Source organism: Loxodonta africana, chromosome 17, assembly GCF_030014295.1.
Source record: "Loxodonta africana isolate mLoxAfr1 chromosome 17, mLoxAfr1.hap2, whole genome shotgun sequence".
NCBI lineage: Eukaryota > Metazoa > Chordata > Mammalia > Proboscidea > Elephantidae > Loxodonta > Loxodonta africana.
This window is the reverse complement of record NC_087358.1, coordinates 2008733-2034460: the sequence shown is the minus strand read 5'-3', so window position 1 is coordinate 2034460 and position 25728 is coordinate 2008733. Positions and strand designations below refer to the sequence as shown.

Below are 25728 nucleotides of genomic sequence, written 5' to 3'. Positions count from 1 at the left end.
GTGTGGTCTAACTTCACGCGCTTCCTTCTGTAAGGAGGTCGTGTGGTCTAACTTCTCGCGCTTCCTTCTGTAAGGAGGTCGTGTGGTCTAACTTCACGCGCTTCCTTCTGTAAGGAGGTCGTGTGGTCTAACTTCACGCGCTTCCTTCTGTAAGGAGGTCGTGTGGTCTAACTTCACGCGCTTCCTTCTGTAAGGAGGTCGTGTGGTCTAACTTCACGCGCTTCTTTCTGTAAGGAGGTCGTGTGGTCTAACTTCACACGCTTCCTTGTTTAAGGAGGTTTTTTGGTCTCACTTCATACACTTCCTTCTGTAAGGAGGTCGTGTGGTCTACCTTCTTATGTTTCCATCTGTAGAGGTCGTGTTGGCTAACTTTGTATGCTTCCTTCTGTAAGGACGTCGTGTGGTCTAACTTCATACACTTCCTTATATAAGGAGGTCGTGTGGTCTAACTTTGTATGCTTCCTTATGTAAGGAGGTCGTGTGGTCTAACTTCGTATGCTTCTTTCTCCAAGGAGGTCACGTGGTCTAACTTCATATGCTTCCATCTGTAAGGTGGTCGTGTTGTCTACCAGAGATAAACAGAAATAAAGAGGATCTAGTTTTCAATCTGCACTTTGGTGGTAATCTTGAGTGTGTGATTACTTTGCCTCATTTTTGCAATAGTAAAATAGAAACTGCGGTAGTAGCTTTCCAGCTCAGAGGATTCCTGGGCAGAGAATCGCCAGGTGAGTGACATGAGTAAACTTTATCAACCTTATTGACTCATAGGCAAGAGCTTTCCTGTACTCACTTGTCCTCTTTACCGTACTCACAGCTTTCCTTTTGATTTCAGATGTTGATTTTGTTCTTTACAAAAGGTTACCTTGTCTTTCCTTAGGCTGTTCAGGGTCGGTCTATCACCCAACAAGACCGAGACCTCAGAGTTGATTTGGGATTCCGGGGGATGCCAATGACTGAGGAACAGCGGCGCCAGTTCAGCCCAGGTCCCCGCACCACCATGTTTCGGATTCCGGAATTTAAATGGTCTCCGATGCACCAGCGGCTTCTCACCGACCTGCTGTTTGCGTTAGAAACAGATGTACATGTTTGGAGGAGGTAGAAAGATTTCCTTCCTTTAAGTGAGACTACTTCCAGTTAGGAAAATGAGTATTTTTAATTAATGGCATGAAACTGATTCATGAGTGAATTATAGCACTGAATAACACAAATTAAATTTATTAAAAATAAACTTCTCCCTCCAGAGCCCTGATCCAAGGGCTGAGGGCTCTGGAATTCTGAGTTCTGTAACAGCTTGGTATGAAGTTTGGAAAGCCAAGCTTCTGACTAGGTTGCAGACAGAAACAGCAAGGTTGGACTCGTCTGCTGGCCAACACTTACATGCACACAGCCTCGTACGCAGACACGCCCTTCCTCTTCGCAGGCACTCAACCACATATGCACCTGTATTTAGCTAACATGAGTGGTTTTTATTTCTGTTGTGTGGGTAAAATAGAAGTAAGACATTTAATTTTAGAAAGTTTGTATTTTAAAGTAAGAGCTGCTTGAAAATAATTGAACATTTAGATTTTTGACAGAAACGTAATTATTTTCGTAAGGGTTATAACGCCTGGGGCTCAAACCAAGAAGGATCTAAGACCTTAAAAAAAAAAAAAAAAAAGACCTTAGACCATTAAAAAGCAAAACTCTGAAACCTGGCATTACCTTTTGTATATATATAAGAGGCTTCTCCAAAAGAAATTCACCTTCCACATTGTTATCTCTTCCTATGAAAATAAATCCACTGAGAAAAAAAAAAAAAAAGATGTACTAATTTTTTTCTTGGCTATAAGTTTATAAATGTGCTTCTAAAATTAAATATTAAATCAACTAATAGAATTTATGTTTTTAGAGATTATGCTATTTAAATGACTAGTAGATGTCCGTTCAAATATAATCACTTAAAGAAGACAGAAGTACACATAAATCAGTATCTTTCCTCATTCTCAGTCTAAATCTCTAATATAAAATATGCAACAAATTAATCAATTTTGAATGTTTCGTTTACATGTGCATGTATGTCAATTAATAAATGTATGGCTGTATGCAACAGAGTACTCCACCATCAGCAGCTTAAGCAGTTGAGGGGCCTGACATTCTCAGGCTGAGATTGCCTCCCTGCTCCTCCTAGCTTTCCTTTCGACATTCAGGATGGCTCCTTCAGCTTCCAGCATAAATTCAATTGAGGGGCCTGATATTCTCAGGCTGAGATGGCCTTCCCTGCTCCTCCTAGCTTTCCTTTCGACATTCAGGATGGCTCCTTCAGCTTCCAGCATAAATTCAATTGAGGGGCCTGATATTCTCAGGCTGAGATGGCCTTCCCTGCTCCTCCTAGCTTTCCTTTCGACATTCAGGATGGCTCCTTCAGCTTCCAGCATAAATTCAATTGAGGGGCCTGATATTCTCAGGCTGAGATGGCCTTCCCTGCTTCTCCTAGCTTTCCTTTTGACATTCAGGATGGCTCCTTCAGCTTCCAGCATAAATTCAGTTGAGGGGCCTGACATTCTCAGGCTGAGGTGGCCTTCCCTGCTTCTCCTAGCTTTCCTTTTGACATTCAGGATGGCTCCTTCAGCTTCCAGCATAAATTCAGTTGAGGGGCCTGACATTCTCAGGCTGAGATGGCCTTCCCTGCTTCTCCTAGCTTTCCTTTTGACATTCAGGATGGCTCCTTCAGCTTCCAGCATAAATTCAGTTGAGGGGCCTGATATTCTCAGGCTGAGATGGCCTTCCCTGCTTCTCCTAGCTTTCCTTTTGACATTCAGGATGACTGCTTCAGGTCCCAGCATAAATTCAGTGTGGAGAACTTTCCCAAATCAGAAGGCAGGGCTGCTCTTCTTTTTCCTCCTTCCTCCTGTTCCTCCTTTTTGTTCTTGTCTTCTTTTTTCTTTCTGCTTAAAAGAGGCCTTTCACAGAATTTGTCCGTATGTCTTATGGGCCAGCAGGGTAACACGCTCATCTCCAATCAGTTATCAGTAAAAGGGAATGCGATTATAACGATCAGCCTCTATAGACCAGTCTTGGTTAACGACCCAGTGGCTGGATGAAGCTAGCCTTTTCTGCACCCATTAATATCCAGCTCAATAATAGAACAAAAGCCCGCCCTTCTCAGCAGGGAAGAAGGAATGGCTGTCAATAAAGTCTGTCTAACCAAAACCAAACCCCTTGCCATTGAGTCGATTCTGACTCATAGTGACCATATAGGACAGAATAGAACGGCCCTGTAGAGTCTCCAAGGACTGGCTGGTGTATTCGAACTGCAAGCCTTTTTGGTTCACAGCCAAGCTCCTAACCACTGCGCCATCAGGACTCCAGAGTCTGCCCAGATGGATTTTACCTCTGGTTTAGTCTGATTGATTTGTTCTTAGGTGCTCATGGTCTTTCCATTGCTAACATTGTTATGTGCTAAATCACCTAGGAACGGTTGCTTAGGGAAATTGGGACACCCACTATTAATACGAATATTAATATATAAGATGAATTTGTCATCTACTGAATTCCTTGGGAGCCTCCACTTGACTCCTACTCAACTTGCCTTCCATCAACACAGTATGTCTCTGTTTTCTTCCTCTCATGAAATTCCCTAAACAAAACTTTATGCAACTTCAGTATTTTAAAAGAAAGCCCTTTATTTTTAAGAGAGAGGAAAACATCTTGAGATCCCAAGATGTAATAGGTAATGTTTTACAACTCTAAAAAGGTGAGAATCATTGACTTAACTTTGATCATGGAGTGATCGCTTTTTTTTTCATTTTTGTCTCATCAGAAAACAGTTCGTATTGTTGACTGACACTGAACTACAAAAGCATTTCTTTGGGTATCTCCATTGCATATTTTGTAGGGAAAGTGTCACTGCTCATCTACTTTGACGACTTCTTACCTTTTTTATTCAATAAGTCCTTGACTTTTTACTGGTTCACTTATACCCCTGTCATGTCATGTCTGTGACCAGCAGTGTGCATTTTCACCATGGCTGCTCACAGGTGGGTGATAACTGCCTAAAAGGTAAAAAAACTTTAACTTGATCGGCTTCAGCAAAAAAAAAAAAAGACATTTGTTGACCAAGCCATAGCCTTAGAATCTGCTTACTACACTGTATTTTACGAACAGACAAAATAATAAGTGAGTTATTACATTCAGGCACCCATCCACACACAAAACAGCAACACACACACGCTAACAAAAAACCCTGCTGAGATGAGTGCTGACAATATGGTAGTGTCTCTCAGGTGTAAATTGTTTTCTTTTTCTAGTAACACTGTTTTGAATTTATTTACCTTGTCTTAATATTCTATAAAAAATGTTGTTATTATAAATAAAGTATCTAAACTTGTTATTCTTAAGCCAAGGAAATGTTCATTGCATTTTGTTTTTCTATTATTTTAGCCATTCCACAAAGTCAGTAATGGATTTTGTCAATAGCAATGAAAATATTATTTTTGTACATAACACAATTCACCTCATTTCCCAAATGGTGGACAACATCATCATTGCCTGTGGGGGAATTTTACCTCTGCTCTCGGCTGCTACTTCACCAACTGTAAGTACTTTGCCTCCATCTAGTGGTGTCACTGTGAAACTACATGACTTGGTGTTCTGTGGCGTAACTAGGCCCATGTTAACAAAGACCTTCTTCACAACCCTCAGGCTACATGACTTGGTGTTCTGTGGTGTAACTAGGCCCATCTTAACAAAGACCTTCTTCACAACCCTCAGGCTACATGACTTGGTGTTCTGTGGCATAACTAGGCCCATGTTAACAAAGACCTTCTTCACAACCCTCAGGCTACATGACTTGGTGTTCTGTGGCGTAACTAGGCCCATGTTAACAAAGACCTTCTTCACAACCCTCAGGCTACATGACTTGGTGTTCTGTGGTGTAACTAGGCCCATCTTAACAAAGACCTTCTTCACAACCCTCAGGCTACATGACTTGGTGTTCTGTGGTGTAACTAGGCCCATCTTAACAAAGACCTTCTTCACAACCCTCAGGCTACATGACTTGGTGTTCTGTGGTGTAACTAGGCCCATGTTAACAAAGACCTTCTTCACAACCCTCAGGCTACATGACTTGGTGTTCTGTGGCGTAACTAGGCCCATGTTAACAAAGACCTTCTTCACAACCCTCAGGCTACATGACTTGGTGTTCTGTGGTGTAACTAGGCCCATCTTAACAAAGACCTTCTTCACAACCCTCAGGCTACATGACTTGGTGTTCTGTGGTGTAACTAGGCCCATGTTAACAAAGACCTTCTTCACAACCCTCAGGCTACATGACTTGGTGTTCTGTGGTGTAACTAGGCCCATGTTAACAAAGACCTTCTTCACAACCCTCAGGCTACATGACTTGGTGTTCTATGGTGTAACTAGGCCCATGTTAACAAAGACCTTCTTCACAACCCTCAGGCTACATGACTTGGTGTTCTGTGGTGTAACTAGGCCCATCTTAACAAAGACCTTCTTTACAACCATCAGGCTACATGACTTGGTGTTCTGTGGTGTAACTAGGCCCATGTTAACAAAGACCTTCTTCACAACCCTCAGGCTACATGACTTGGTGTTCTGTGGCGTAACTAGGCCCATCTTAACAAAGACCTTCTTCACAACCCTCAGGCTACATGACTTGGTGTTCTATGGCATAACTAGGCCCATGTTAACAAAGACCTTCTTCACAACCCTCAGGCTACATGACTTGGTGTTCTGTGGCGTAACTAGGCCCATGTTAACAAAGACCTTCTTCACAACCCTCAGGCTACATGACTTGGTGTTCTGTGGTGTAACGAGGCCCATCTTAACAAAGACCTTCTTCACAATCATCAGAGGAATTTTGGGGGCAAAGATGTGGCAGTCTGTTTCCATAACTATTACAGCCTTGGAAACTCCAGGGGCAGTTCCACTCTGTCTTATAGGGTCCTTATGAGTGGGAAGCAACTCCACAGCAGTGGGTTTTTAAGGACACTTTAAACCATATAAGTTTCTATTTGCACCCCTTTGATTTGTCAGTGTTGTGTTCCAGATATGTGTTTCTGGAAACATTTTTCTGATAATTCTGATGAATATTTCTGAGGAAGAGCTATAGCTATAAATAGTTAACTTCCCCCCCCTCCCCCCATATACTGTGTATCTCTTCAAATCTGTAGTATGAGAATCTACTAAAACCCTTGTTCTGTAAACCTTGGAGTTCTAAATACAAGCGTGTGGTTATTGTATAGTTAGAGGCATGAACTTAAACTTAGAAAAGTGATCATTAGATATGCAGAGTCCCATATGTACTGCCTAAAATGGTATCTCTAAACTTTATATCATTTAGAACTGGGTGTAGGAGTCTTACATTCCTTTTCTCTGAGGTTTAGCCTAGAGGCCAGTAATTCATTTAGAAAGGTAATCAAGTTTACTTTATAGTATAAAACAGTTGATGGCCACATTTTATCTAGTGATTGAACATGAATTCTTAGAGTGTTTCTAGTTTAAAATCTGGGCAGCTTCTGATAGAAAAAGTCTAAAATAACATAACTTTTTTCTATGTCTGAAAATTTTTCATAATCCTAAAAAAACTCAAGCAACTTCCTGTATGACCTCTCGTAGCATTTTCATCCTACTTACTTACTGGTTAAACGTTTATTTTAAAAAGTCTACCCTTGTCTTTCTTTCTGTATAAAAATATTGAAATATTTTAATAAAATGGATTTGAAAGGAATTTAATGTTAATTATGTGTCATTTTAAAATATAATGCAAACAGATGCAAAATAACGAGTTTGTTCCTTACAAATTTAAATTTTAGTTATTTAACAAACATCTCTGATTCCTATCAAAACAAATGGACTGCAGAGCCACTGCTCAGATGGGAAGCATACAGAAATACACTTCCCATGTCTCTGTTCTTGCTGGTAGATCGAAACTCATCCTTAGGCCCGAGAAGTACATCTCTGTCAGAGAGAAGCCTGCCGTGTTTTCTTAAGATGGCTGTTGCTTGGTGATACAACATTTCTCAAATTGAGCGCTAGCTTTCTGTCATCGTGAACAAGCATTTTCTACGTGGCTCTTTTTCTCATCACCGTTTTGTCAATGCCACCACCACCAGTGCAGCACTGGAACTGAAATAAGGGGAGCAGCTACAGAGTGCATCCTCAGCCCTCTTCCCCTCCACAGACACAAAGGCCTCTGTTGCACCCATGTGTTTATTCAAGAAATCTGCAAAGAGAGGAGTCTAGTTCAGGAAGGTTGCATCAGAAGAGGCCACCGTCCTCAGGGCCTTAAGGAATTAGCCACTGAACCAAGGCAGTGGAGGGAGGCGTGGAGAGAAAGAGGGGCCCCGTAGGAAGCCTGCAGCACTCTGTGAGGGTGTATCCCTCCTCTTCCACCTGCCTTCCTCTGATGATCCATACTTGGTTCTGATGAACTGAGACCCATGGATGATTTTTAAAATGCATTCTAATACTGAGGCAGGGAAGGGTTGTTGTTTTTTTCCTTCTGTACATTAAAAACTGAACAAATCAATGTTTTCTACCTGGTATTTTTCTTTATCATATAATTTTTGCTCTATTTTTTATAATCATCATTTTTTGTCAAGAAACTAAATTGTATTGAAATTTACTGTAAAATGTAATATTGAAGTTTTAAAATTTTGTGTAAAACAAAAAATAGCTCTATATTTAAAATAAATGGTAATAACCTATTGCCATCAAGATGATTCTGATTCATAGCAACATTGTCAGACAGAGTAAAACTGCACCGTGGAGTTTCCAAGGCCATAATCTTTATGTGAGCAGACTGCCAGTTCTTTCTCCCGAGGAGCTGCTGGGTGGGCTCAAACCACTGACCTTTCAGTTACCAGCTGACTGCTTAAACACTGCACCACCAGGGCCCCTTAGTTTAGTAATGTTGTCAGGTGCTGTCAAGTCGATTCCAAGTCATAGCGATCGTACGTACAACAGAACGAAACACTGCCCGGTCCTGTGCCTTCCTCACAGTTGTTGCTATGTGTGAGCCCATTGTGGCAGCCACTGTGTCAGTCCCTCTCATCGAGGGTATTCCTCTTTTTCGCTAACCCTCTACTTTACCAGGCATGATGTCCTTCTCCAGGGATGGTCCCTCCTGATAACATGTCTAGAATACATGAGACAAAATCTCACCATCCTTGCTTCTGAGGAACATTCTGGCTGTACTTCTTCCAAGACAGATTTGTTTGCTCTTCTGGCAGTCCATGCTATATTCAATATTCTTCACCATCACTGCAGTTCAAAGGCATCAGTTCTGTCCTCTATTCATTGTCCAGCTTTCGTGTACGTATGAGGCTATTGAAAACACCATGACTTGGATTAGGTGCACCTTAGTTCTTAAAGTGACAATTTTGCGTTTTAACACTTTAAAGAGGTCTTTTGCGGTGGATTTGCTGAATGCAATATGTTGTTTGATTTCTTGACTGCTGCCCATGGGTGTTGATTATGGATTTAAGTTTAGTAATCAGTTGTTAAAATTTCTGTAGGTTTGAAATGTTCTTACTTTGCTAAATACTCTTCTAAGTTTTAAGGCCAGAAGATGTTTAACTATCAAGATAGAGGAAATATTAATGAATAATTTAAATAATATTATAATTTATATACTATTTCACCACCCAAATTGGCTTATTTTTATTTCATAATGAATGTAAAGATACTGACATTTTGAGTTTTAACTCTTAAAATTATTAGTCAACTTGAGTAATAATTAAATTAAACTTGAGCACTATAGTTTACAGTTTGAAGCTGCTTTCTCCTTGCCTAAACCTTTCTCGATAGGCTTCAGAAATTCCTTCAGCCATAGAAACTTTTGTTCATTGTCTGTCTCTCTATTATTTTGGACCATTCACTGATTCTGTCTATGCCTGGTTGTACAACATAGCTGATTTTATGTTCTTTAAATAAACCGCTTACTTAAAAGAAGCACCCAGGTCCTTTTCTCCCACTTCATGTCTGGTAGAACCGTGATAGGTGCTGACTGCCGACTGTTGTTTCTGTTACTGGATTACACACTATTCTAGATAAAACGTAGTAGAGGGAAAAAGTTAGGAGGGGGGAGATTGCAGAAAGAAGGGAGTCGGAGCTAAAGGTACATGACTTTTTGAACTTAGATTTAAAATGTTAAAAGCCAAAAGAGTTTGGGAAGGAGTAAGTAAAAAAGGAAACATTTGCAACATAGAGATTCCCAAGGGAAAGATAGATCTGTAGATACCATTAGAATTTCAATCCTAGATATGTGAATAGAGATAGAGTCGTTTGAAAGTTAATGATTAAGAGATCTGGTCATTTTTTTTTTTACATTTACGGTAGTTTTTTTACAAAAATACTCATACTTTATATATCCAGATATGCATTTTATGAATAAATATGAGTAATGATGGTTTATGGCAAAGGTTGGCAGGCTTTTCCTGCAGGGGCCGGATAGGTTTTGTGGGCCCTGTGGTGTCTGTCTTATCTATTCAGCTCTGCTGTTGTACGTTAGACACAGCCACAGACAGCACACCAGCAAGCAGGCGTGGAGTGTTGCAATAACATTTTATATAAGAAAATCTTATATGACCCATGGGCTGTAGTTTGCTCACTCCTGGCTTAGAGCTTGATCTCCATATAAAATAAGAATGTCATGGTACACTTATTTTGTGTGAAAATTTTGTTACTTGTTACTGGGCATTGACAATTCAAAAGTTAGGGCTTGAGAAAAATTAAAACTTTCCTATTAGACAGGAACGTGCGTTTTCATACTATTTATTGAAGCTTAGTTGTTTAAGCAATTTAACTAAATATTGGGGCCATTACTTTCTACTAGAAGGTATGTAATTTTTCACACTTACCCATACTTATTTTTCTTTTGTCATTTGACATTTCTAATGTTAAAACTCTATTTTTTTGAGAAGATGAGTAGAATGCTAAGTATTCCTGGTAATTCCCTGTTCAAGAAACAATGACCCACACCTCAGCCCAGGGATGTGTCTTTTCCATTGGTTGGAATAAGGGTGGGTCTCCTTTTCCTCAAGAATGACCTTGTTAAACCTGTTGCCCCAGTATCACTGAGACACAGACATGACCTCTTTTCTGAGTTATTAGGATCTGGTGGCAGGTGTATGGTCTTTGGCATTAGATGTATCTGTGTTGTAACATGGGCCGCACCACTTACTAGATCTGACCTCAACTTCAGTTTCTTCACTTACAAAAAGGTATGAGGTATACTTACAACGTAGGTAATATGTGTGACGTGCACTGGATGGAGAAGGCTCTGAATGTTTCCTTTATCTTTAAAATTCTTTATTCAGAATCTTATAATGATAGAATAATCTTCCAGTTCTTAAAATAAACTTGTCATATTCAGAACTCTGAAGATTAAAATGAGATAATAAAAATAAATTCAGCTATTATTTATGATCCATTTTGATAGCAAAAGACTGAAGTGGTGTAATCTTTTTGTCTGTTTGTGCCATGTGATTGCCATCCTGGTTGTTTGAGTCAGCCCCCACAGCACTGACCATGGAGGACTTAGCTCAGTGTCGTATGTTGTTTTAGTCAGCCCCCACAGCACTGACCGTGGAGGACTTAGCTCAGTGTCGTATGTTGTTTTACTCAGCCCAACAGCACTGACCATGGAGGACTTACGTCAGTGTCTTATGTTGTTTTAGTCAGCACCCCCAGCACGGACCGTGGAGGACTTACCTCAGTGTCTTATGTTGTTATAGTCAGCACCCCCAGCACTGACAGTGGAGGACTTACCTCAGTGTCTTATGTTGTTATAGTCAGCACCCCCAGCACTGACCATGGAGGACTTACCTCACTGTCGTATGTTGTTATAGTCAGCACCCCCAGCACTGACGGTGGAGGACTTACCTCAGTGTCTTATGTTGTTTTAGTCAGCCCCACAGCACTGACCATGGAGGACTTACGTCAGTGTCTTATGTTGTTATACTCAGCACCCCCAGCACTGACCGTGGAGGACTTACCTCAGTGTCTTATGTTGTTATAGTCAGCACCCCCAGCCCTGACCGTGGAGGACTTACCTCAGTGTCTTATGATGTTTTAGTCAGCCCCCACAGCACTGACCATGGAGGACTTACCTCAGTGTCTTGTGTTGTTATAGTCAGCACCCCTAGCACTAACCATGGAGGACTTACCTCAGTGTCGTATGTTGTTTTAGTCAGCACCCCCAGCACTGACCATGGAGGACTTAGCTCAGTGTCTTATGTTGTTATAGTCAGCACCCCCAGCACTGACCATGGAGGACTTACCTCAGTGTCTTATGTTGTTTTAGTCAGCCCCACAGCACTGACCATGGAGGACTTACGTCAGTGTCTTATGTTGTTATAGTCAGCACCCCCAGCACTGACCGTGGAGGACTTACCTCAGTGTCTTATGTTGTTATAGTCAGCACCCCCAGCACTGACCATGGAGGACTTACCTCAGTGTCTTATGTTGTTTTAGTCAGCACCCCCAGCACTAACCGCGGAGGACTTAGCTAAGTGTCGTATGTTGTTTGAGTCAGCCCCCACAGCACTGACTGTGGAGGACTTAGCTCAGTGTCATGTGTTGTTTTAGTCAGCCCCCACAGCACTGACCGTGGAGGACTTAGCTCAGTGTCGTATGTTGTTTTAGTCAGCACCCCCAGCACTGACCATGGAGGACTTACCTCAGTGTCGTATGTTGTTTGAATCAGCCCCCACAGCACTGACCATGGAGGACTTAGCTCAGTGTCTTATGTTGTTTGAGTCAGCCCCCACAGCACTGACCGTGGAGGGCTTAGCTCAGTGTCGTATATTGTTTGAGTCAGCCCCCACAGCACTGACCGTGGAGGACTTAGCCTAGTGTCGTATGTTGTTTTAGTCAGCCCCCACAGCACTGACCGTGGAGGACTTAGCTCAGTGTCGTATGTTGTTTGAGTCAGCCCCCACAGCACTGACTGTGGAGGACTTAGCTCAGTGTCGTATGTTGTTTGAGTCAGCCCCCACAGCACTGACCATGGAGGACTTAGCTCAGTGTCGTATGTTGTTTTAGTCAGCCCCCACAGCACTGACCGTGGAGGACTTAGCTCAGTGTCTTATGTTGTTTTAGTCAGCCGCCACAGCACTGACCGTGGAGGATTTAGCCTAGTGTCGTATGTTGTTTGAGTCAGCCCCCACAGCACTGACCGTGGAGGACTTAGCTTAGTGTCATATGTTGTTTGAGTCAGCCCCCACAGCACTGACTGTGGAGGACTTAGCTCAGTGTCGTATGTTGTTTTAGTCAGCCCCCACAGCACTGACTGTGGAGGACTTAGCTCAGTGTCGTATGTTGTTTTAGTCAGCCCCCACAGCACTGACTGTGGAGGACTTAGCTCAGTGTCGTATGTTGTTTTAGTCAGCCCCCACAGCACTGACAGTGGAGGACTTAGCTCAGTGTTGTATGTTGTTTTAGCCAGCCCCCCAACACTGACCATGGAGGACTTAGCTCAGTGTTGTATGTTGTTTGAGTCAGCCCCCACAGCACTGACCGTGGAGGACTTAGCTCAGTGTTGTATGTTGTTTGAGTCAGCCCCCACAGCACTGACTGTGGAGGACTTAGCTCAGTGTCATATGTTGTGTGATGTAACTCAGTGTCACATATGGTTTAATTTTACCTGTCCCAGAGAAATAATAGAGACTGACATTCCTTGTTGTCCTGACAGCTTCATAATCATATGAAAGAAGAACAGCACCCACTTTTTCAGTCCAAAAATGATGACAAGGTCTTAATTCTAGTTTATGTTTCTAGAATGATCAGAGTATGTGGTTAATTGATTTTTAAAAAGTTAGTGATCGTGTTTTTATTTTTGCTTGGCTTGGCTTACCTCGCAACACAGATCATACTGCAGTATTTCAGGACACTGATACGTTTTCATACATGGTAGACCATGAAAATCACATATATTGAAATTTACATTCACATATATTTGGTTTCAGTAATTCTTTTTAACATATTAAGACTGAAACTTCGTTCAATATTCATGGAACTATCTCAGTTTATATGCAAGCCTCATTTAGTATATCAGTAAATTCTTTTCTGGCATGGGAGGGTTGATTTTAGGCTGTATCATGGAACTATTTTATTCTTTTATTACTTATGGGGATTTTGATCTATGGAAGGGTTCCTTATGTTTGAGAAAACAAATTACAACATGAATTTCTTCATGAAAAATCTAGAAGATTGGTATAAATAATTCATTTCCCTGAGTCATTTCAGTTTACCAAGCCTGAGTTGGGGCTTTTGCAGAGATATTATGTTAGTTTATTTATCAAGCTACGTCATCAGTCATCTGCTAGGAAAACACGTCATTCCTGATATATGAACCATACTGATGGCGTGTATCATTTGGGGAGAGTCACTCTCATGAAAAATGTAAATAGTATTCTAAACATTTGATGTTTAATCTGAATGTGTCATTTTATAAAATGGATATCTCTTCTGAATACTGATTTTTTTATTTAATAAATATAATTTCTGAATCTATCATTTTGTGTTTCAATTTTACATTGTATTTTCATTTAATTTTAATATTTTCCTTTCCTTGTACTTTTTTGGTCTGTTGTCTGATTTGTCTAATTCATGTCCAGGGTTCTAAGGTTAGTATTACTTTTGGAATAATTTTCAGGTTTTCAGTTTTAAAATTTTATGTTTGGTTATTTATGAAATTTTTGACTCAGTTATATTTTGAGTTTCCATATCATCTTTAACATTGGGTTTATCTTCGGTATATATAAAGGTTTATTTGAGAATTAATTTATTAATGCATTGCTGAATTACTGTTTTGTTCACAGTAGTTTCTAGACTAAAGCACCATCGTATAACTAAAACAATAATCTTTGGGTCACGTGCAATCAGATTTTCACTAGTTCCAATGAAAGGAAACTGGATGGAATATATGTTATTTTAAGATGTAATAATAATATTATGTGAGTTATCTTTCATTTTAAATCTATGTTATGATGCCTGCATAACAGTTCATCATTTATAGCGTAATTTATGTAGAAGGTAATGAAAACTCTCTTTTGTATTATTGTTGGCAACAATAATGCTTTTTAAATTTTTTAGTATTTTTTCTAGTCAAAATATGTATTTGGTATATTACATGGACAATTTTCTAATTCTGCTTACAATTCGCTTATTTCAAAAAAATATATATTTTGAAGGTTAGACCTTGTAGACCACTAAACAACTTGAAAATAATACAATTAACTAATAAATAATATAAATTTATGTAAATATTATACAAATAATAAACGTTTGTATAAATATCATTTGATAGGCCCAAGTAGGATTTCTCATTCCGTTACAGAACATTTATATTGATAATTGAGATTTAAAAGCAGTTTTATAGAAAATGAATTTTTTGCTTTTTCTTATAAACTGCTGTGCTGTGGTCACAGATCTTTAATTTATGCCATGAAACGACACTGTGTATCAGCAAAGTGCTGGGAAATCAGGAATCCCTGTGAAAACATTCCAAGGAATGAATTAGTCATTTCTTACAGCCATGGATACTGAATTAGCATAATGCTGTAAATTAACAATTCAAAACAAGTTTTCCACATCCACACTCATTTTAGAGAGAATAGTTTTTACACTATTTTGAAGTTAAATGGAAGGAAGAAAAGTTGTCACATTTTATACTCTGCTTAGAGCTGAGTAGAATTGATAATGCCTGCATTAGTCCCCATCATTGTTATTGCTCGTGTTATATACAGGAAATGTTTAAAAGGGGCTTTTTTTTTTTTTTCCTTTCCTTTTTTTTTTTTTGTCCAATCAGTGTTTCCCACTGATATTTTCACCTTAATGTGAACAGGAGAAGTTTAGATAGAATGATGGAACCCTAAATAGTACCTATTTCATATGCTTGCCTTGTTGGTAAAGAAGTAAGGGTAATCAGTACAGCTTCTATGCCCATTTCCAGAATATTTAAAGTCTTTTTTGTTTGTTTGTTTATAAAACATCCCTTACTCTTCTCCATTACTTGAGGCACTGAGAAAATGAGGCCTAGTTATAATGAACCAAAATAATTAAAAAGTTATAAACTGCACAAGGAAAAATGCCACTGCTTATAAAACTACACAGTTACAAGTTGTAAGAAACAAAATACTTTGTAATATTCCCTCTGAAAGCAGTGCATTTCATCGTAGACAATGTTTTGATGAAAGTGTAGCTCCCAATCCAGAACGCTACTGGTTTCATCTTACTGCTACTGTTTTACATGTAGGTCATGGATTAAATATATGTAGAGGGATTAATGATGTTGTTGATAATTTTTATCCTAGCATTTTGGTGTACATATGAGGTATCTAGTGGTTTCAGTTTACTCTGGAATGGATAAGAAACTGTCATACATTCTAATTTGAAAGTCAATCTCATTTTGATGCCAAATGAAATTACCATCTATCTTTTCTATTATTCATCATACATTTTTAGAAAAGTAAAATAATTTAAGCATGTCTTTTTGTAAATGAGAGTAAGGATTTTAGGATAGAAATACCCATTTTTATCTTTTTAAATCTATACAGTAAAACAAATTAAAATATAAGTACATATATTTGATTGTTCCCTAAATTTGTGAAATGTTCTTAAGTTTAGAATGTAGTTTTTACTACTAACAGTTGAATCTAACATTGATTTCAAAAGTGGACTTTTCCTTATTCAAGTATAATTCACAGGTAAAATAAGTAAATCTTATAACCAGCTTTTAGATGTGCAGAATCAGTTTGTAATTCATTTTGTTTATAAAATTTACTGAGCTATGCTCATATGAATTATTAAAGTCATTTATATGTACATGTATTATATTTCCAAATTTTAAACAAGACTAAATCTTTTACTTTTTTTAAGACTGAATTGGAAAATATCGAAGTGACACAAGGCATGTCAGCTGAGACAGCAGTAACTTTCCTCAGCCGACTGATGGCTATGGTTGATGTACTTGTGTTTGCCAGCTCTCTCAATTTTAGCGAGATTGAAGCGGAAAAAAACATGTCTTCTGGAGGTTTGATGCGGCAGTGCCTAAGGCTAGGTAAGTCTGTTTAAAATAACAGAGCATGTACATGAAGTAATTGTCTACAAACTGATTTTATGAAGCTCTAATGGTACATAAAGTATTGATGCAAGTTGATGTTTATTTAATAGAGATTACCTTGTAATTCTTGAGAATTACTAAAAATTAAAAAAAAAAAAAAATCTCCACACTAGAAGGTTTCAATGATTTGGTAATCTTTAATGATTTATGACCTGAAATAGAGTCAAATATATTTTTGAATTCTTTCAAAATCAAAAGGACTATAGCATTTTCCATTAAAGTGATTTTATTGCAAATCAGTTTATGAATCCTGTTTTGACATAACTGATAGTGGGGGTAGTTGTCCTGGGCCATAAAAATATCAGGATTGTGGCAGCATAGTTTTACACACATAGTGCTCAAGGATTAAATTGACTCTGCCAATCTCACTGAGCTTTCACGGTGAACAGATACCACAAACACATCTTGTACACCTCTGCTGTCCACTCTCTGCCTCATGCTGCAAAGAACATTTAGCACTGAAAGCTCTGAAGTAAATCTGAGCCAGTGTATTGGGCAGAGACGATTTTTACATCTTACCTTTTTAAAGGAAATTTTTATTTATATTCTTTAGATTTTGAAAGAGACCAAAAAGCTGCCACATTATGCTTGCCTTAGACTTTGAGCAGTGTCTTAGTCATCTAGTGCTGCTGTAACAGAAATACCACAAGTGGATGGCTTTCACAAAGAGAAACTTATTTCCTCACAGAAAAGTAGGCTAAAAATCCAAATTCAGGGTATCAGCTCCAGTGGAAGGCTTTCTCTCTCTGTCAGCCTTCTCATCAATCTTCCCCTGGACTAGGAGCTTCTCTGCACAGGGATCCCAGGTCCAAAAGATGTGCTCTGTTCCAGGCACTGCTTTCTTATTGGTTTGAGGTCCATCTGTCTCTTGCTCACTTCTTTCTATCTCAAGAGATATTTTCTCATCTTTCATGATATCAGGGAAGTTTTTTGCCAACAAATCTTCAATAATTCTCTCTGTATCTTCTGTTATCCCCCTGTTCTGGTACTCTGATCACTTGTAGGTTATTCCTCTTGATAGAGTCCCACATAATCCTTAGGGTTTCTTCATTTTTTTTTAATTCTTTTATCTGATTTTTCCTCAGATGTGTTGGTGTTAAGTACTTTGTCTTCAATCTCACTAATTCTGAATTCCATTGCCTCAGTTCTGCTCCTGTCACTTTCTATTGAGTTACTAATATTGAAATTTTGTTGTCAGTCTTCTGGATTTTTGTTTGATATCTCTCTGTGGATTCTTGCAGCCTATTAAATTTGTCATTATACTCTTTTCTAATCTTCTTGAGTTCTTCTATTGCTTTATCTGTGTGTTCCTTGGCTTGATGTGCTTTTTGCCTGCTCTCCTTCCTAATCTGTCAAAGAGTTCTGTATATTAATCTTTTGTATTCTACCTCCAGTAATTCCAGGAAATTCTCTTCATCTGGAAGATTTCTTGATTCTTTGTTTTGGGAACTTGCTGACACCATCATGATCTGCCTCTTCATGTGATTTAATATTGACTGTTGTCTCCAAGTGATCAATACGTTATTTTATTTATTTATTTTATGTTTGTTTACTGTGTCCTACCTTCTTGTTTTGTTATGCCCAGCTGTTCGAGTGAGCTAGTTTGATTATTGGCACTTTTGAAACTCTAATGTCCTGTCACCAAGTGGTTAGAGCTGTTACTAGGTATGTGAGCCCAGGAGTCCATTTACTTTTCTTGTACGGATTTAGCTCAGATGTCCAGGTAGTTGGTCACGAAGTGTGTGGCACAGGCTCTCACCTACAGTCCTGGTTGAGTGGGTGATTGGTGTAGGCACAGGTATCTGGCTGTAGTAAGGGGTCATGTGCTGAGCAAGTCAGGGGGCTGATAACCACCCTGTCTATGAAGGAAGCACGTCTTTGTTCCCTAGAGTGCATAGGTGGGTGGGTTTTGTAGCTGGACTATGGGCACCCAGTGCTATTGGCTGTAAGGACTAAGAGGCACCACTTATCCTTGAACCCGTGTCACAGGTGGCTAGGTGGCATAGGTGGAGCCACCAGTCCTCAGGCCCCTGATGTGGGTAGGTGAAGACCCTGCTTAATAGGCAAAGTGGTGTCAAACGTCATGAACCTGCCTGTCTGCCATGTAGCTGAAACAGTTGAAGTTAGACTTGAGGTATATACCCTGTTGAACTGTCCTAATAAGGGTCTACACTGTTGAAATGGGCCCACACAGGTCTGTGCAGGGGTGAATGGCATTCAGAGTCCATGGACCCCTTAATGTTTGTGCCTAGGCAAAAGAGCTGTTTTCTGCCCTGAGTTCCCAGCTTAGGGAAGCCGGCATATTATTTTTTCCCTGTTTGTTAATTTGTTCCCTCTCCGAGGCTGGGAGAATGGCTCAGGGCGCATGATGGATCCTACTTCCAGCCCAGGGAACAGGCTATCACTGAAGCTGGCCTGGGACCTGGTACAGAGTGGTAAGGGGTCAGGAAAATGGGAGAGAGATTTTCCCCAAAGGGGTGTTTTTTGATCCGTATGGTAGATTAGATGCATGTACTTACCTTACTGATTGAGCACCACTTTTTGCTGATTCTGGAGGGGTGAGTAGATTCTCTGCTGCTTGGTCTCTCCTGATATGGGAAACACATCCCAAACGCCACTGTTTGCCTTGAAGCTGGCACCAGTTGTCAGGTCTGGCAACTCCTCGCTGCTTCTGAGCTGTCTCTCCCTCCCCCTGCCACTCTGTCAGATGCCTCAGCTTTCCCTTTGATGTTCAGGGCACCTAGACTGTCATAGATAATCAGTTCATCTGTTTTTTTTTTGGTCTTTGTTGTAAGAGGGACCACAAGAAGCACCTGACTACTCTGCCATCTTGGTCTTACTTCCCTACCCATAGTTTTTAAAGATTGTTTGGAAATCTACAGGTTAGAGTTGTTGGAAGAGAAGCTGTTTCTGATCAAGGAAGGAGGAGGACTTGCTTCAAGAATGGTGGGATGAAATCTACATTTTTTTTAAAAAAAAGATGGGTAGTTTGAGAAGAATTGTTCATATCCACTATGAGGGAAAGACTGACACATAGTGGTCTCTCTGGTAACCAAGAGGTGTGGGTGAATTTACTGGCCATCATGGACATTTCTACTGATAATTAATAGTAACCGATAGACTGAACTTTGTGAGAAAGAGATGCTGGCCTTTGTTTTTGTTGTTGTTTTTAATGGCTCAGTTTCTTAAAAGAGGATTTATTTGGTTATTCTGACTTTGTATTTCTGAATACATTACAAGACTTTACTGCTGATTTCATTTTTACCCTGAACAGCCCTAGCAAGCTTAGTTTTTATCACCTTAGGAAACTTCTATAAGTGAATAATAATAAAGCAAACATTTAACTATTACTTGCTTTATGCTGCTTGGTGTTCTAAGCACTCTATACATATTAATCCATTTAATCTTCACTGCAGTTCTCTAAGGAAGTTACTGTTCACCCGCATTGTACGTATGAGAATACTGAGGCACAGGTAGTTGAAGCAGCTGGCCTAAAATCACACAGCTCGTAATGGCAGGACCAGGATTCAAACCGAGGTGGTCTGATTCCAAAGACTGTAGTGTTTACTACTAAGCTGATTCTTAGAAAAAAAACTTGTACTTCTTGAATGCTTATTGACAAAGGCCATGGGCTCTCCTGCCGTGAAGAAGGGTGGATACTGGGATTCGTAAACTTGATCGTGCTTTTGTATCATCACCTCAACTAGGAGTTGTGCTCAGTCTCGTCACCAAGTTACTCAAACTAAGGGCACAGCCTTATTATTAAGTTTTTTATCAAATATGAATTATAAATTAAAAAAAAATTAAGCCATAAAATTCAGAATTGGGAGGATGGAAGGAGAAATACTGGGGCTTCAGAGTCCCTGCTAATGTTCTGTTCCTTCAGCTTGTTGGTTGATATATGGGTGTGTTGTTTTCCTTTTTTAAATACATGTATGTGTTACTATATTTCATAATTTAAAAAATAATTGATCTAGTTGATTTTAAGGACAATAAAATGGTTTGGGGGAAGGGAGATAAAGAAAGAAACTAACACCTATTTTTTCAACACATCATGGTCAGCAGTCTACATTAATAATATGCTCTCAATTTTCTAAATAGTTTGTTGTGTCGCCGTGAGAAACTGCTTAGAATGCCGACAAAGACAGAGAGACAGGGGGAGCAAATCTTCCCATGGGGGCAGTAAACCTCAGGAAGCTCCCCAAAGTGTGGCTGCCACAGCTGTTTCTAAGGTAATTAGACATTTCCTGTATTAAATGTAGTTTACCTTCTTCTCCATGCTGGTAAAATAGGTATAACATAAAATTTGCCGTTTTAACCATTTTTGAAGTGTGTGACTCTGTGGCACTAATTATAATCACAATGTTGTACTACCATGACTACTATTTATTTCCAAAACTTTTTCATGGCTCCCCCAGCTAACAGAAACTCTGTACCCCGTTCTCCCCGACCTTGGTCCCTGGAATCCACTAACTTACTTTCTATCTCAGTAGATCGGAAACCCTGGTGGCATAGTGGTTAAGTGCTACGGCTGCTAACCAAAGGGTTGTCAGTTTGAATCCACCAGGCACTCCTTGGAAACCCTATGGGGCAGTTCTACTCTGTTCTGTAGGGCCGCTATGAGTCAGAATCGACTCGATGGCACTGGGTTTGGCTTTGGTTTTGGTTTTATCTCGATAGATCTGCCTATTCTAGATACTTCATGTAAGTGGGGTCATAACAAGATTTGTCCTTTTGTGACTGGTTTATTTCAGTCAGCATAATGCCTTATAGGTTCATGTGTGTTGTGGCATGTGTCGGGACTTCATTTTTCTTTATGGCTGAATAATACTGCACCACATGTATGTCCACGTTTTGTTTAGTCACTCACCTGTTGATGGGCATTTGGGTAGTTTTACCTATCTAAAATATATTTTTTTTTTTTGAAGAACAAAGTGGGGTGGTATTGCTTAATGGAATCAGCCAGTTGTAGGCTCCATTGCTGGTTTCTCCACTTAACAGTGGTGTTACCAAGATTACTTAACCTCCCTGAGACCTGAATTCTTTGGTTATAAAATAAGGATAGCAATACTTTCTACTTTAAGTGGTTGTTATAAGGGTTATATCAGTGTGTAGCTTCAAAAATTCTTAATGATTATCCTTACTAGTTACATATATCTTCACAGAGATTAAAGTGTGCATAGTGCGCTTTATAAATGGATATAGTTTTGGTGATGGACCATCCTATAATCAACAAAAATTATGGAATGGCTAGTATGTGAATGAATGGTGTACAGTAGTTTGGAATATTCCAGTAATTGTTATTCTAAATTAAGTCTCTCAAGAATATTTTTCACTGACTCTTTGCCTCACGTGCTAAGCTTTGTTAGCATAGTTTACAACAAGGCCTGCGTGCCTGGCCCTTGCTGACCTCCCAGCCTCAGCTTCTGTCTCCTTGCCCTTGTGTTTATTACTTTAGTCATGCCAGATTCTTCAAAAAAATCATTTTTTTCCCCACCTCTCAGATTTTCTTTACCTGAAACGTTCAGCCTTATTTTTTACCCTGCTAAAATCCACTTACCTCTTAGGTTTTAGCTTAAAAGCCACTTTCTCGGGAAGATGTTTCCTACACCCTCTGCCACCTTGGCCTAGGGTCAGTTTCTCTGTCTGGTCTCCTCCTAATATCCTGCATTTCTCTGGACACGCACTGAACTCATAACTAGGTGTTTCATATTGACACAGTGAATTTTTGCTCAATAAGTGAAGGCAAGATGTGGAAGTTTAATTAATTTAGAAGTTCTATGGCTTTAAAGTTTTACAATTTTCAAGCAGAATAGCCACATATTTAGAATATATATTTGTTATATTCAGTATTACAGCCTCTTTCTTTTTCACTGCTGACAGAGAAACATTGGTAAAATATCTCTTACCATATTTTACTGCTCACAGGACTTGACAGGTCTCTTCCTTGATTAGAAAATCAGATGGTGTAGGCACAGTAGCCAGCGAACTGCTTGAGGGCAGCGCCCGTACCTGTGAGCTTTGCAGCAGCTCTGGCGTCTGTAGCGCTGTACTTTGTAAAAACAGCATGAGCTCTAGAACCAGACAGCCCTGAGTTTGTGTCCTGACTCTGCCCCTTACTAATTGTGTACCCTTGACATAGTCCTTTGTCTTCTGAGCCTTGGATTTTCAACCTATAAAATTGATAGAAATCTTACTTTACATGGCGTTTATATAAACTGAATAAAAAGCAATAATGGATTAAAGTGCTTAGTAATTCTTGGCGTGCAGTGAAAATTCAATTAATGCAGATTCCTCCCCTCTTTTCTGGCAGTTAACCCCTCTATATATACTTATTCAGTGAAGAAATGAATTAACGTTTTGGAGAGCTTTGATCTCAACACTGTTTGTACTTAGTTCAGTAGGTAATAGGGAGACTTTCAAGGCTTTTGAGCCAAGTATTACCCTGACTTTAGAATATAGAAAGAAAAGCCCAGCGAGAAGGCCATTTGTAGAATTTAGTTGAACTGGTCAGTGTCTCTGCCAGGAGCCTTGACAGAGAAAAGTGGATAGATATCAAGTGATGGAGTTGAGGAACATTAGGGGAAGAGTTCACTTGCTAATAAGACGGAATTCAGGAGAGGATAAATCTACAGTGGTCCTTCTGGGTGGGTTTTCTATTCTTCCTTCCTGTGTTAATGCACTCTTTTGTGTCAGGTGTTAGTAAGTAAAACGTAGCTAACTTTTGGTGTGGTAGGAAAAGAGTCTCTCCACTAACTGGCACAGACTCCTGTGGGTCACGTAACTTCATTGGGCCTGATGTTCATGTTTGGTGAAAGGGAGCGACAGTACAAGCTTTTCCTCCCACATAGCCTTCCTAGGCTCTAATTAGATTATGGGTCTAGAAACACTTAGGAAAACGTAAAGTGGTGTAAAAATTAAAATATTTATAAATCTTTCTCATTATAAGTTATACACTTTATATGTGATATTTTATTTAATCTTCTTTTGATAAACATTATTATTTATATGATATATAAACCAAACTCCACTTCCTCTCACTGGATTTGAAAGGTGAAGTGTCTCATCCAAAGTTGTATGTCTGGTGAGTTTTGGAATTTTAATGGAAACCAAATTACCATCAGCATTCCAATACCTTGCACTTCTCACTGTCCTTTGCTGCGCAGGAGTCAAGCGTCTTAATCTAGGAGTGAAGTGTTGTGATTCTGATCTATAAAGAAGTAGAAGAAGGTTTTTCTTTTTGTTCTTAATTAGTTAGAGTAACAACTAATACATACTGCCATGAGCAGAAATTGTATTTTACCCTTCACAGATATTGTCAAATTTTATTCGCACAATTTTGAACACATTGTGTAAGTGAAAAAGTACTAGATTGAGTTTCAATGAGCCTGGCTCTCTCACTAGTTTGCTGTATTATATATTACCTAAAATTTGTGAATTTTTGCTTCTTCAGTTATAAAAAGGACTGGGGGTAATGATTTTTAATTTCTTTCCATTTTAATAGGGTATGACTGAACTAAAAAGAAAACAGCTTAACTTTTCTATCTTTTTATAGGTTGTGAAATGCTCACACATATAAAAGCTCATGTAATAATGTAACGTAGTAATCTCACGTATTATAAAGCCAAGGTGGATAAATGAGCCCAGAGACACCGAGATTTAGTAACTAGAGGTAGGGAAAGTAAATATCAGAGAGATTTAGTAACAAGCCCAATGTCACAGAGCAGAGACTTGAGAGCAGATCTCCTGAAGTCCGAGGTCAGTCTTTTTTTCCGGCCACTACCTGATCGGCCTGTATGAGTCTGTGCTGATGAGGAACAAGAGAACTAGCAAGTGAGACTGTGGCATGAAGAGAGGTGAGCAGTAAAAACCTGTGCCTTACACTAGGTGGTTATTGTCCACAGATGTTCCTCAGTGATGAGGAGGTGAAGGAAGGGCCAGCTGACATCTGCCAGAAGATAGAAGTGGAGGCTGGTGAAATTGAAGATATTGGAAATGATAACCACTGAGGGGTTTTCTGAAACATTGTATTCTTTCACAATTCTCTTTCTTTTTTAAGACTCCCTTAGAAAGTGTTCCAGGTAACCTTTCTCCTATTAAAGACCCTGATAGACTTCTTCAGGATGTTGATATCAATCGTCTTCGTGCTGTGGTCTTCCGGGATGTGGTGAGTTATGCTATAAGACTTTGCTGGGAAAAAACTTCCATATCACTTGTGTAAAATAATTTACATACAATACAAAAGTTGTGTGATGGAACTAAATGTGGTTGTTTGTCTGAGATGGTGCTTGTCAACGCACCTCTGTTTGTAAAATCGCTGAGTCTTCTCTGAAAGCTTATTGATTTCTTTCTCAGAATAAAAAAAGACGGATTTTGTCTTAAATCGTATGTATACTAAGAATAGGGATAACCTTGAAAAATAATTAATTTTATCTTCAATTACCTTCTTTCCCCTATAAGTACTTCTTGCTCCGTCTCTTTCTCCCAATACCGAATGTTTTGTTATTATCAATGACCCTTGTATGGTGGATGAAAGGGATTAATTCGTTAAGGTGATAGTGGCCATTTTTTAAGCATTTGCATTTTTAAGATACAGATATATGTGCGAACTTTAAGTTCAAAAGATAGAAGAAGCTTAAGGGAAAAAGGTAGCTTAAAGAGAAGGTTTCATGGCTTTCTGCAACCACACGATCACTCACTCCAGGAAAGTAAAAATAAGACTGGGTTTTCCATAAACTGAGTAGAAACGTAGGGCTCCAGAGCAGGTGCAGTACTGACAGCAGCCCTTAACGTAGTTATTATTTACTAGACTGTTTGGGCTTTATTTTTCTTGTTTTAATTGATGACTCAGAAAACAGAAAAGAAAGTTATATTTAAAGTTTACATCAGCAGGAAATTGGATGTAGCATTTTTATTTTAGAAAGTGGTTCAGATATATTTAAGTTACGCGTAATAACGCTGCCTGGAAGAAATAGGAGATAAATTGAAATATATGTGATAGAAAAACAGTTGTTCTCCTTAATGTATATTAGTTCTCACAAATCAGTAGGAAAAGTATAAATGTGCCAAGAGAAAATGGAGAATTGATATAAATTATGAAATGTAAGGGCAGAAAACATATGATAAAAAGGTCACTATCACCAGTACTCAGTGGAATACAACTTAAAAAAAAAAAAGATAATTTAGGCTATTAAGGAAACTAAATTTTTGAATGGTGATAAGCAGCATCCGAGGGTGCGGTGAAAGCCGCCCGGTTATACGGCTGACGGGGACGGAAACTGGACATCTCGGATAGCTCTTTACCCATGTGGTTTAAAACTATTACCGATGTTGATATTTTATAACTCAGTGGTTCTGCTCAGAAGTAATTTAACTTACTATGTTTACCAGAGACCCTACAGGAAAATTGACACTTTATAAGTATCTAAAAATAGAGTTTCAGCTTAATCGTGGTATATTCATTCAGTAGAATGCTATACAGTCATTGAAATAACATTTTTGAGGAAAATTTGGTGACATGGAAAAATTCTCATTATATATTTTAAGAGAGAGCAGCAGTATCCAAAAGTACTTATATTACATGAATATTATATATGTGT

The 25728-nt window shown here is 39.1% G+C and overlaps 1 protein-coding gene across 5 annotated transcripts in view; it reads left to right on the top strand.

Moving 5' to 3' along the window:
* The window catches only part of NBEA (neurobeachin), a 914947-nt gene that overhangs the window by 290276 nt on the left and 598943 nt on the right, over positions 1 to 25728 (top strand). For all 5 annotated transcript variants that reach the window (XM_064269920.1, XM_064269919.1, XM_064269917.1 and 2 more), the window contains exons 23-27: positions 878 to 1095; positions 4420 to 4573; positions 15886 to 16066; positions 20231 to 20361; positions 24189 to 24296. In XM_064269920.1, coding sequence (XP_064125990.1) covers positions 878 to 1095; positions 4420 to 4573; positions 15886 to 16066; positions 20231 to 20361; positions 24189 to 24296 — 792 coding nt within the window. The remainder of the gene's footprint in view (positions 1 to 877; positions 1096 to 4419; positions 4574 to 15885; positions 16067 to 20230; positions 20362 to 24188; positions 24297 to 25728) is intronic.